Source organism: Tauraco erythrolophus, chromosome 5 (assembly GCF_009769465.1).
Source record: "Tauraco erythrolophus isolate bTauEry1 chromosome 5, bTauEry1.pri, whole genome shotgun sequence".
In the NCBI taxonomy this organism is placed as follows: domain Eukaryota; kingdom Metazoa; phylum Chordata; class Aves; order Musophagiformes; family Musophagidae; genus Tauraco; species Tauraco erythrolophus.
This window is the reverse complement of record NC_141469.1, coordinates 49,935,635-49,948,328: the sequence shown is the minus strand read 5'-3', so window position 1 is coordinate 49,948,328 and position 12,694 is coordinate 49,935,635. Positions and strand designations below refer to the sequence as shown.

Below are 12,694 nucleotides of genomic sequence, written 5' to 3'. Positions count from 1 at the left end.
ATATCTTTGAAATTGCCTTTCCTTTCTGAAACTTGTGTTATTCTCAGGTGGATAATAATGACACCATTTCACAAATACTTGTTGATGTTTTCATTTCAGAGAAATGCCCTTTGCTGATATTTGTGCCCCTTTTAGCATCACTTTCAGCAAATGTTTGACTGATAAGAGTTTTCATTAAGTGCCTGCAGAAATTGAACGTCAGTGACAGGCATGAAGTAGTCATGGAAGAGAAATGTTACATCTGCATGTCCTGTTATCTGTGCCTGAATGACATCTGCATCATTTGAGGTCAAATCCAGCATACCTCTCGTCAATTTATATAATCCAGTGGTATACCCTAAAATCATACAATAGTTTCTCTTTTTATGAAATATCCAAGAAATCACATGGAAGTAACACAACCATACGTACTGAACTGAACTTTATGGGAAAGGCGGTTTCAGGACAGTAACTTTCTTCCCATATAGTGCTGTCGTTCATTTTGTGGCTCACCTGATTTGGTTCTATCGTGTGAAAAGGTATGTGATAGCAAGATATTCTTTTCAAGGGCTAGATTCATGACAGCAATCTCATGTTGAAAAGCATCTTACCCCTTCAGTGGTTGTCATGTACAGTATTACGCTGTTCAGTGTGAGAAGGGGTGCAAGAATCTGGTCCCAAGGAAATCTAGTAATGTGCGCCTCAAATCTAAAATGAGGGCTGCATGGGACCTCTAATGTTTCATTGAAGCATTTGACATGGTGCCACGTGGGAAATTAGTTGTTATGTTGGAGAAGACAGGAGTGAGAACATGGACTGAAGGTAGGTAAGGAACTGGCAGAAGGAGAGTTCACAGCAGATGCATCTCCTTTCTTCATGAGGGGTTGGTTAGGAGACTATGCAGGGGTCCAGGAATTGTTTCTGGAATAATAGTGACCCTATGTAATCTGTATGTGGCTGCACTCATAAAACTCCTTGAAACAGTAAAGTGTGATATAGTCTCAGTACAGGGGATGATCAGAATGTCTTTTTAGAGCTGGGTTGCTTTGGTACCCAGTGTGATGAAAAGGGTTGAGATCTTACATTACAAAATCTGTCACGTAGAAGCTAATAACAGAAACTGCTCCTTATGAGCTATGAAGTCACCAGCGAGAAATGACAGTAGAAAAGAGACTTTTCATAGATTAACTGTAAACCACAGTGGAGGATTCAGCCATGGAAAAGAAGACAGATATAATTCTAAGATGCCTTACACTAGTAGACATGCCTGCTTGGCAATGCAAATAGATAAGGCCATACAGGTAGTTTCAATGGTAACATTATGCAGAAGAGTTTGAAATAAAGTCAGAAAACAGTGTTTGGCTTAACAGCAAAATGACAACTGTAACTTAGAAAGGAGTTAAAGCTTTCTGTGTTACCTTTTTCAATGCCACATGATGCCTTTTTTTTTTTTTGTCAAATGCTTCAGCTTCCTGAGATAAGAAATGCATTCTTTTCTCCATTCATTCACATATGATTTCTCATGATGTGCCTGTGTCGACAGTTCTGCAGTTGTTTGCGTGGTTCCTTCGGAGCACTTGAATGGCTTTACTGAGGAAGTTAACGGGATAGTTACATAGTTAAAAACAAATGTGTGTATATATGCAAATCTATATATAATTTATTATCCGTGTTTTGTGGGCATGGCAAAGGAAACATTTAGCTTTTCTCAGTTAAAAGCTTGCTTTCTGTGAGCTGAAATTAAATTTTCTTTCCTGACTTTAAAGTGGAAGTAGTCGTTTGTCCTGGTATTTTTAATTGAGCCAGCAGCAGAAAATCCATGAGTATCTTTTCTTTAAAAATCTGTTGACACATGTTGTCAGGGATCATTTTGTTTCCAGTTACGTGCTTGACTACAAATTCAATTGCCTGCTTCCTGCAACCTAATTAGATTAATTATTCCTTAATGATTAAGGAATGATTAAATATGTGTAGCAATTTATTGATATGACTAATGTGGGAAATTAAGCTATTAAGAAGTACACAACACACTTTAATTGGTGGAAATATGTTTATGTAGTGGACTTAGCATTTTCTTTGCGTCTGATTTCTTTGCTCCTGAGAGATTTCTTTTTTTACAGGAAACACTTATATACATGCAAATATGATCTTTGTTTTTCTGCAATATAATACAGGAGTATACAATGGATGTCTTCTTCCGTCAGACATGGGTAGACAAAAGATTAAAATATGATGGCCCTATTGAAATTTTAAGACTTAACAACTTGATGGTTTCAAAGGTGTGGACTCCTGACACTTTCTTCAGGAATGGGAAAAAGTCTGTTGCGCATAATATGACAGCCCCAAACAAACTCTTCAGAATAATGAGAAATGGCACCATCCTGTACACAATGAGGTATCTAACATGTTTGTTCAGCTTCTTGCAATTACTGTATGCAAAAAGTTATACTGCCTAGACAAAATGGCAACCAGAGACTATTTAATTTGTTCCATTATAGGCTTACAATAAGTGCAGAGTGTCCCATGAGATTAGTGGATTTTCCCATGGATGGTCATGCTTGTCCTCTCAAATTTGGGAGTTGTAAGTTGCAATTATGAAATTTCTTGTAACTACAGAATTTAAGTAGTAGAAGTAGATTTTGAGCAATTTCTAATCTTTTTGAATATTTGTCTTGATACACAATCCTTATGCAGACAAAACTCCTGTTAAGTTCCTTGGGAATTTTATTTAGGGCCTGAAAAATTAAACTAAGGCAGAGAATTGAATAGCAGGCAGTGATACAGCTGTTATGTTAAACCCCACTATTCTGGCTACACAGTTGCTTGAAATACGTAGTTTTTCTTGGTTCTTAGGGACGAATTGGCCACTCAGTGAAGTGAGAGATTCTCTGGACAAGACAAAGAGAGCTGGATCCATCTCACCTTCCATCAGTTAGGTAAAAGGCACCTAAGAAAGCAGGTTATTTGACTTTCTCTGCAGCCAGTGGAGGCACATTGACATCCTAAATTAGAGTAAAGATTTGATCTTTAGTTGTATTTGTCTATCTCTTGTCTCACGGGAATCTACGTGGCAAGTTGAATCTAGATAAATGATTTTTAGACTGGTGAGAGGAATCTTAGTGCAGTTGTCTTTCCTTTTCTGCTTTGAAGTCAGATGTAGATTTTTGGATAATCTCTAAACTTTGGCTAGAAGGAACACTTTGGGACATACTGCATAACAACCAGGGGAGATAGTTATGATTCCAAGATTTGAATCCGCAGCAGAGACCTCTCAGACCACCTGGGGATGGTTGATGCACTCCATTAACTACCTGATCTCTCTTCGAAGCCGCCTCAGTCACTGACTTCTCTGCTTTACACTCCAATGTAGTCAGTGGCTGGACATCAATCTGTTTTCCTTGACCCCAGAGCTCTGAAGTTAGAATTGGCTGGAAGTTCTTCATGGTCTTTTTTTAGCATAAATTCAGCTTATACATCTGGGTAGTCAACCAAAAAGGGGAATTTTAAAGACACTGCTCTGATAAGGTTTTTCATCCCTGTTACATGGAGACTGTAGACCAGGTGCTGCCAGATTTGGTGTCAGCTGTACCGTAGGGAACCTTCAATAGTTGAGGCTTCTCCACAGGCATGTTCTCCAGGCAGAATCAGCAGCCAGCAGAAATTGCGCTTGACACTAATCTGATATTTTCCTCAGTGAAACTTAAAATAGGATGTAGCCATTTCAAATGCAAGACTGATTTAATTCAATTTTAACAGGAGTTTGGGCTGTGTAGGGATTGAAAGCTAGCCCTAAGTTATGTCTTTTGTATTAAATATGAAATGTTTCTTTGGATGTGCTTATTTTTGGGCTATTGTGAATTTTTTACTGACCTCTGGTTTCTGCTATATATTTTAAACGCAAGTTTAAAATATTATAGTTTCTAAATATAGCATAGTTTTTAATATAATCATTCTTTTCTGTAAAGAAATGTGCACCCAGTCTCCAAAATGTATCCTCCCCTTACACATGCCCTTTTTATGTATTAGTATATTTTAACGATAAAATTTTAGATAGAAATTTCTAAAATAATTTAAAGATAAATGTTACATGTCCAATAAGGGCTGATCCAGAAAGAACTCGTGTTTAGATTTTGCATTCAAATGTGAAGTGAATTTGTGTGTGACACTTGACATATGACCTTAGCTGCTATTTATTCTCCTCCGAGGGTGGCTTTTGGGGGTAACTTGATGTGATGGGTATCTTCTGAAGTTGTTAGTGTGCATCTTGCCGTTCGGTTTCAGTAGGTTCGGATTGGGCTTTTAGTAAGGTGTGAGAAGAAGTTTCCTATTTATGCAAACTGATGCTGTGTTGTAGATGCTTATCCAAAGAGTGAAATGATTTATACCTGGACAAAAGGACCTGAGAAGTCAGTGGAAGTTCCTGAGGAGTCTTCCAGTTTAGTTCAGTATGACCTGCTTGGGCATACGGTATCCACTGAAACCATTAAATCTATTACAGGTAGGAATCTTCATCAGTAACAATCAATTTGAGGTAAAATTAACCTTGTAACATTGCCCAAGGCTTTTTTCTTTCCTTCCTTTAAAGGTATTCTACTGAATGTCATAGGGTGTATATTAAGGACTGAGAGCATAAATCTGAATTAGGTTTCTGTCCTTCAGATTTACATTTGCAGATTCATTACAGTAGATTCCGACGGTCTTTCAGAAAGCAAGAATGAGATCATTACTCCGAGGGACAAAATGAGCACTTAATCACTGCTTAAAATGCAGTTTGGAGAGTCAAGAGGATGCCTGGGTGAGGAAGTAATTTCTCAGCACTGTATCCACATTATGTGCAAAAGACTTCCTTTGTCTGGCGGTGCAAACAGCTTGGGATAGAAGTACAGCATACAGAATGGATTATTAAAGCCATAAAACCCCTCTAGTGAGATAAGGATAGGCACAAATGCATTAGTCACAATAGATATTTCTGCTGATTTGTGCTGTAAGAAATAAGGCAAATGGCAACTACAGGCATGCGAAACGAGTGAAGTGTCACTGATGAGCAGCGTGGTGATAAACAAGCATATTCCCAAAATATTTTTAAAATTTGGAATCGTTTTCTAAGCATCAGCAAGTTTGAGTGTTGCAAGATGGTCAAAATGAAACAGATAAAGCAAATATATTTGATATATTGCTCTATGGATATTTTTCTCAAAGATAAAACAGCGTTTTGCAATACACTAGAAATTTACCTCTCAGCATATTGATTATTATGAGTTAACACCAGAATTTCGTTACTGTCCCCAAAATGCTCATTCCGTAGTGCTTTATTTAGACAAATTATTCAGTTTATGGTAAAACCGCAATTTTTTGTTTGTTGAGTATGAATGCTAACATTTTATATAAACTTACCGTACGTTTAATTCTTGTCAATGATTTTTGCGTTTGTTTCATTATCATAGTGGTCCTGACCTATAAACCTAGCAAAAAGCTGAGATGTTTCCATAACATTTAATGCGCATCATTGTTATTATTGTTTTATTTGGCAGGTAGGTATCGCAATGTTACGGATACCGTGGTAGGTAGATAGCTTGTATCTTGAGACTCTTTTCTTCAACATCTGCGAAAAGAATTTTTAAAATCATGCTTATATTGTAAAATGTAATCCAGTACTAGCTGTACATTTATAGTATTTTTGGTATCAGCTTCTGAATGGCACCATACAGACCTGCTACTTCCAGGATTTTTTGTTTAAAACTTTCATTCATTCTTGTCTCTAAAGAACATACCTTTCTCATCACCTTAACAATCCTAGTTGATAGTCTGAAAGAGTTATTCTGCAACACAAATTTCATGCACCATCAGAAAAATATTTTCTTTTTTTTTTTTAGGTGAATATATTGTTATGACAGTTTATTTCCACCTCAGACGGAAAATGGGTTATTTTATGATTCAGACCTATATCCCGTGCATTATGACTGTGATCCTTTCTCAAGTTTCATTTTGGATAAATAAGGAATCCGTTCCAGCTAGAACTGTGTTTGGTAATTATCTCTTTTTCACTTTTTCTCATGCTTCCTTTTTTAATGACTTTCACTAGAATGGGCCTTTTTAGTGCACTGGGGTATACTGCCTCCATAATAGTGCAGAAACAAGGGAATAATGTAAATTCAGAGGAATTTTTGCTGTCAATGTATGAAGAATGTTGTTATGTGAATCATTGGAATATGAAGAGAAACTTGGAATATATAACCTGAAGGGTGGCACGGTTACCTATGGCAAATGAGTGGACATCTCTGGGGATTAGCTGATTTTAGCTGCTTGGGGAAGCAAACGGGGAAGACCTGGCCCTGAGTAATGCTCTCAAGTCCTTAGTCTAAATCCAGAGCAGTGTCATTCTCCAGTGGACAGTAGTGTAATTACTTGAACTCACTCTTTCTAAAATACTTTTAAAATGATTTGATTGGGAGTGTGGGAGGTGTACAGATGTCTTCTTATGAGATACTTGTGTCATCGGTGGAAGCTTGTTATGAGTAAGGCTTAGATCCTGTTACTGTAATTTCGTGTTTAGTGCTCTTCTCTCCTTTCTGCCATTGCCATTATGAAAATGAATTCAAAAAGCAAAATGATCACAAGATATTAAAATTGCCCTCATTAAAATATAGCTTGAATGAGATGCTACAATGAGCTCTGAAAATAAAAAACAAAAAAGCTTCTATGGAAGACAAAACGTAAGAAATTAAATGGAAATAAGATTCTTGACAAAGAAGTACGATAAAAACATTTTTAAAAGCAGTCTTTATAGAGCAATGTCTTGACTTTATAATGTACTGTAGTCTAAAGGAGGACTAATCAGGAAGAGAATGTTCTACAAAAAGACTTTCTATAGATAGATAGATGCTGGCAGGAATGATGAGAATTAATGTTTCTACGTGACAGTCCATTTAGACATGTAAGTTGAGTCAGAACACTGTTTAGCATCATGAATTAGACACGGTAAATGATTAGTTATTGGAGAAGCAACCTTTAAACCTAATAAGAACCCCACTAGCTCTCAACTCAAGCATTACATTAGGTAAACTAGTATATCACTTCATATGCTTTTGCAGAGGTATTGAATAATGGTTCTTTTTTTGAAGAGAGTATTGCCATGAACTGGAAAGGTAGAATCTGTGTTTATAGACAAGATGTGGTAGTTGAAAATGTACAAATTAGAGAGAAATAAGTGTAATATGTGTCATTATATCCATATGTGAAACTGAAACCAGGTAATAGTAATAAAGTTTAGACATCCACTATGTTACAGATAAGTATCTAAAATGCCTTTGAAAGCAAATGGCTTAAAGTATGGCTAAAATTTTCTTTTTAGTTTTCTGACTCTGCCTTCTAAAGAGTTCCTTAAAAGAAGATAGAAATGTTGCAGACAAGAGAGAGGAATGAAGCCAGAATACCTGCTATGGTACCAGCTTTCTAGAGGAACTGTCAGAAGAGGCTGACCAAAAGATGTTTGCGTTGGACACGGCATGATTAGGGAGAACTTGCCAAAAGTAACAGAGCAAGGATACACAAAGAACTAAGGTGCATCAGGTCGTGATTTCTGCAGTCAGAGCTTTAGATACCTGAATCTGCCGATTGTGGGAGATTAGTTTTCTTGGAGGAAAGACAGCAGTAATTTCAAAACAGGGTTTTTTTTTAAGTTAATTTTTATTTTAAAGTACTCTTAATGTATTTTTGTATGGTCATGTGCATTTCTAATCAGAAGCTTGCAAGTATTTAGCTCTAGATAATTATAGTTCATGTGTATGTGTAATATTTTTTACCAAACCTTAATTCCCTACCCCATAAATCTCTATGACACGTATCCAAGAGCAGTTGCAGTGGCAACTGTAATTCTCCCAGGAGAATGATTCAATAGAGGGAAATCTGATAAAGACTGTGGCAGTACACTATATAATACTGTCTCGTCGTCCCTTCTTCTCCTTGTATTTGGGGAATGGTTGGTCATTCAAGTCACTTCACCCTACTCTTATAATCTAATATTAGATAATCTTACTGATATATCTATTAAACAAACTTCTTGAGAAAGACAATTCAGACAAACTATTTGCTTGGAGTGGACAAAGGTAGAATCAGGAAGGGTAGGGCTAAGCAGGAGTGGGTCTCTTCCAGGAAGAAAATAACTTTCCATAATTTATTTTTTTTCTCATGCTTAAACATTTTCAGTGGTGTGTTTTTTCAACACCTTCCCACTGAAGAAGGTTTTGTGAGCTTGCATCTGTGTTTTATCCTGCTGAGTTTGCTCTGAGATACTCCTTGTGCTTTCATGAACTGGCTATTACTCTTTTTTCTTTTTTTTTTCTTCTTCAATAGGTTTCATTGTGATTTCATTGTGTCCAGTTGTCTGTATGGCTGTGTCTAGGTGAAGCTTTTTGATATCAGGTTACTCACATGGAGTGCCATCATTTAGAGAATAGGGGATGTAAGGATCCTGTTGGAAAACATGTTCTTAATTATTTTGAATTCTTCTGAGCATATGCATTTGATCTTTAAGTAAAAGAGGTGCAGTGTTCTTTTCATAAAAGTAGAGAGATCTCCATTTGTAGTCAGTCTTCCTTGAGATTATCGTGGTAGGACTTATGCAGTGTTCGCTATAAATTCGGTATTTTACATGTGTATGGTATGGGATATTTTGGATGAAAAAGGAAGAAAGACCCCATACCTTAGTTTTATACAGTATGTATTTGCATTTGAAGTGTTACCATGAAGTTGCCGTGTTTTGAGTTCAGTGTTCATGCTTGTACACTTTAATTAAAAAGTTGTTTTTTCAGAAGATGAAATTCTAATTAAATTTCACCGGTTGACTAGTAGCAGAAGGATTTAAAAGATAAGGTGATGGTTTCTTAATTAACAGAGTTGTTAACATAATATTCTGGTTTTCCTTAGTGCCAAATAATTTTTCTTGATTTAGCAGCACCTGGATTATGAGTGGGATCAGAGGAACAGACATAGGCTTATAGGTGACATTCTGAACCCATTACAGGAAAATCATGTTCTTATTGAAGTCTGAGGAGCACTCAGCTATTCAACAACTATTTTATGTTCAAATGTTTAGAAAATAACTTGTAAGAAATTCTACTGAACTTGACGTGAAAAAAATATGAAATGAAGGCTTCCACGTTTTCTTCATGTGAACTGTAGATGATCTGCTGAAGTCATGGCTTTCCATACCTCCTTTAAAAGCTGGTAAACTGTTTTGAGTGCATAGCTGCTCATAGATATATGATGGTTGCCACAACTTAAATCTAATGCACTATTAACAAGCAGCAGAGAAAGACTCGTAAGTGATTTAAAATTCTTTGTTTGAAGCTGCTTGCCTATTCTCATTTTGTTTTACTTGGATTCAACAACGCTTTTGCTTTATTTCTTTGAAGGAATAACCACAGTGTTGACAATGACGACACTGAGCATCAGTGCAAGACATTCACTGCCAAAAGTATCCTATGCTACTGCCATGGACTGGTTCATAGCGGTCTGCTTTGCCTTTGTGTTCTCTGCTCTGATTGAATTTGCTGCTGTCAACTATTTTACTAATATTCAAATGGAAAAAGCCAAAAGGAAGACAGTAAAATCCCTTCTTGAATTTCCAGTTGCTCCAGTACAAAGAAAAAGAAGTACAGAAGAGACACTCACGGTACGTTTTCGGCTTATACAAACATTTTCTGTCTTTTTGGTAGCATTTCTTGGTGAAAACAGACCTTTAGCTTCCTCCCAGGTTCCCTCTGAGCTAACAATGCAGTGTAAGTCAGCCTAATGGAAGGCTAATGTTACACTATATTCTATGATAAAAACCTGTAAAACATGATTTAATTCTTACTTGCGCTATTGGATTAACTCGGGAGAGAGGAGGAGGTTGTGTCCATCCACACCTGCAGTCTCTTCTACGTATAGTTGAGTTTTGGTAAATATCAATTAGGATGGGTATCCTTAGGAAACTTTCTTTTCCTTTGCATATTGATTCTGATTGGACTGATTATACAGACCAAGATATTACAGAGTGTAAGGGCAGCATATTATTTTATGTGGCTGATGTCTTTAATGAATTAAAATAAGGTAAAGCATTGCAGTTGTACCTTAGAATGCTTCCCTAGACATCACAGGTCTCCTTTCATTGTGTGTATTGCCTATCTAGAGTTTTCTTTCTTCATCAGTTACAATTTAAAGAATTTTTGAAGAATGCTGGGTGAAACCTTTGTGTCCGCTGTAGATTTCATTTTGATGTCATTTGCATATCTTTGCACAGGAGCTCACCTCAACTCATGAAAAGGTTTTGGGGCTCTGTTTAACAAAATGCTTTCCAGCTTTCATAGCTGGTAGATATTTTAGTGTGTAGGCCAGTTAATAAAAGATCGATATCATCTCCAGTTGAGCTCACTGGTGATTCTCCTTTCCTCCCTTTTCCCACTCTCATATGCATCATATCCCACTCTCTGCTAAACCACTCGTTTATTCCTGAGACGCACAGCTAACAAAGCCATTAGGCCATGCAGTAGGCCAGTAATTCCCAGCCGTGGCTCACTCTTGGCAACATCACTCAAGAAGTAAGACAGTAACAGCAGCATGGTAATTTGCTCTTCCTGTCAGGCTGATTTTTGTAATTTCCTTTGGCTAAGCCGTGATTTAAGAACTGCTGTTTTAGACTAAGTCTTGGTAATTTTGTCTTCTGTCTCTTTTCACATCTTATTTGTCTCCTTCCTTATTCATCTCCTCTCTTTTGCCTTCCCACCCCTTCCATTTGCTATCACTGCTCAGCTGCTGTCCACCCACTTCCATTTTTCTTCCTCCTCTTTGCTCTCCTACCGTACATCGTTACTGTTTTCAATCTCCTGGCTGTGTTGTTCTGTTAGCTCCCATTTCTGCTTAAAAGGATAGATGTGCTCCTGAAGAGTTTGTTCCTTATCACTCCGTTGGCTGCTAGTAAGAGATGGGAATGAGAAAAACTATGTTTATAGTATCGTGTAGTTTGCCTACGTAGAAGTACCACTGCCATTATTTTATGCGAAGCTTCTTGGTTATACAGCATGCAGTTGAGTATAGCATCTCAGGCACTCCTGAGGAGTGTTAATAGATACTGCTTTTGGTGATGGTCACGTTTTGCTTGGGTCCAAAGGAAAACAGATTACATAAGAGCAGTTTCATCCTAGGTTTATTTAGATGATTTGATTAAAACATAAGGAAAAATAGTAGTTTTCTTGGGTAGCAATGACGGACGCTTAACGAAACCATTTTGTTTCAAGGTCAGAATTGCTGTAGGTCAGTCTCGTGTCATGATTAGCCATATACACTCATGTTTTGGAGAAACTTCTCTTTCTCTCTCTCTTTCCCTCCCTCCCCACCTCCCATTTTTTCTATTTTTAACAACAGCAACAACAGAACACACATGGCTTCACCCAACTCAAAAGCTAGGTAAAATGAGATGTGAACATTTCTATTTCACTGCTTAATTAATACCTCTGTGATAAACGTGATGGTGTGTTTATAGGTTTGGGGATTTTGAAAGCACTCAAGGGAGCAATCTACTTTTTTGGAGGGTTACATATTAATGTTATGAGTATGTAAGTGAATGTTAATGTAACTGTACCTTCAACTATGTTTTTTGTTGGGTTTTTTTTAATGGCTTTTTCTCTAATTATGCCTATGCTAAGACTTGAGTCATTGTTCTTCCAGAACAGGTGTATGAGGTGAGCCCACAGGTACTGTTATAAAGACTTAGCTATTGTGCTGTCCCTCATGACTAGAGGATGACTTCTACTCTGGTCTTCTGCTGTGCAGAACAGAAGCTAATACGGCTGTTCTGATTTTCTTAGAAGCTAGTATGGCTGTTAGACTCTGCTTTCCAACTTGATGTGTAATATAGTCCTCTCCTTAAAATTTGTAGCTTTGCTTATAAAAGACTAATCTAGAATTTTCTTATGCCTTATCATCAATGTGATTTTTTTTTTTTTTCCTGCACATATACTGTCTCATCAGTGCTCATTTACCAGCTATAACAGAATGTCAGCCTCCCTGTGAGTTTATGGTGCACAAAGAATGCAGGACAATAGCCTGACAGTACCATGTAATCTGTAAGCATTGTTTCTTAACATAAAGACATTTTATCTCCAGAGCTAAATGATAGGCTTTGCTTTCTTAACCCAGTTAGTGTTTTAAAAAAAAAAATCTGTACAATGTTGCCGTTATTGTGCTAGAAATTCTGTTGTTTGCGATGCAATTGCCAGAGCTCAAGGAAAAGTTTTATTTTAAACTTGAAACTTTTTTCAAACAGAGTTTGCCTAATCTGGTAAATTTGCCAGTCTCCCAAAATTAAAAATTTTCACTTAGCCCAGGGAGGAAGTGTGTGTAAATTGGGAAAGAAGATGCTCAAATACCTGAACCCTACAGTTCTTTCTGGTGTGTATCTCACCATTTGCAACCTGCTTTGGATCTTCTACTAATTGGAGGGGAAGATCCCTCTCTTACACCCGTTAGCCCTGTACTTTTGCTTGCCTTGGAATAGCATGCAGGTGGCTGCGCTGGCTTTTTTTTAGTTGAGGTCCCATCTGTGTCGGTCCCCGGAAAACAAAAATACAGATCAATTGAGGCTGTTAAGGAAGACAAATAAGGTGATATTATATTTTCAATGAGGCTTTCATTTTATGAGCTGTTGATTCTGCGTTTTTCACTGGATGACTACATG

The 12,694-nt window shown here is 37.1% G+C and overlaps 1 protein-coding gene across 3 annotated transcripts in view; it reads left to right on the top strand.

The window, feature by feature from the left end:
- The window catches only part of GABRA4 (gamma-aminobutyric acid type A receptor subunit alpha4), a 45,680-nt gene that overhangs the window by 9,676 nt on the left and 23,310 nt on the right, over nt 1-12,694 (top strand). For 2 of the 3 annotated variants that reach the window (XM_086612405.1, XM_086612406.1), the window contains exons 4-8: nt 2,154-2,374; nt 2,478-2,560; nt 4,334-4,477; nt 5,853-6,005; nt 9,393-9,652. In XM_086612405.1, the coding sequence (XP_086468531.1) occupies nt 2,154-2,374; nt 2,478-2,560; nt 4,334-4,477; nt 5,853-6,005; nt 9,393-9,652 (861 nt within the window). The remainder of the gene's footprint in view (nt 1-2,153; nt 2,375-2,477; nt 2,561-4,333; nt 4,478-5,852; nt 6,006-9,392; nt 9,653-12,694) is intronic. The other variant, XM_086612407.1, reaches the window with a different exon arrangement.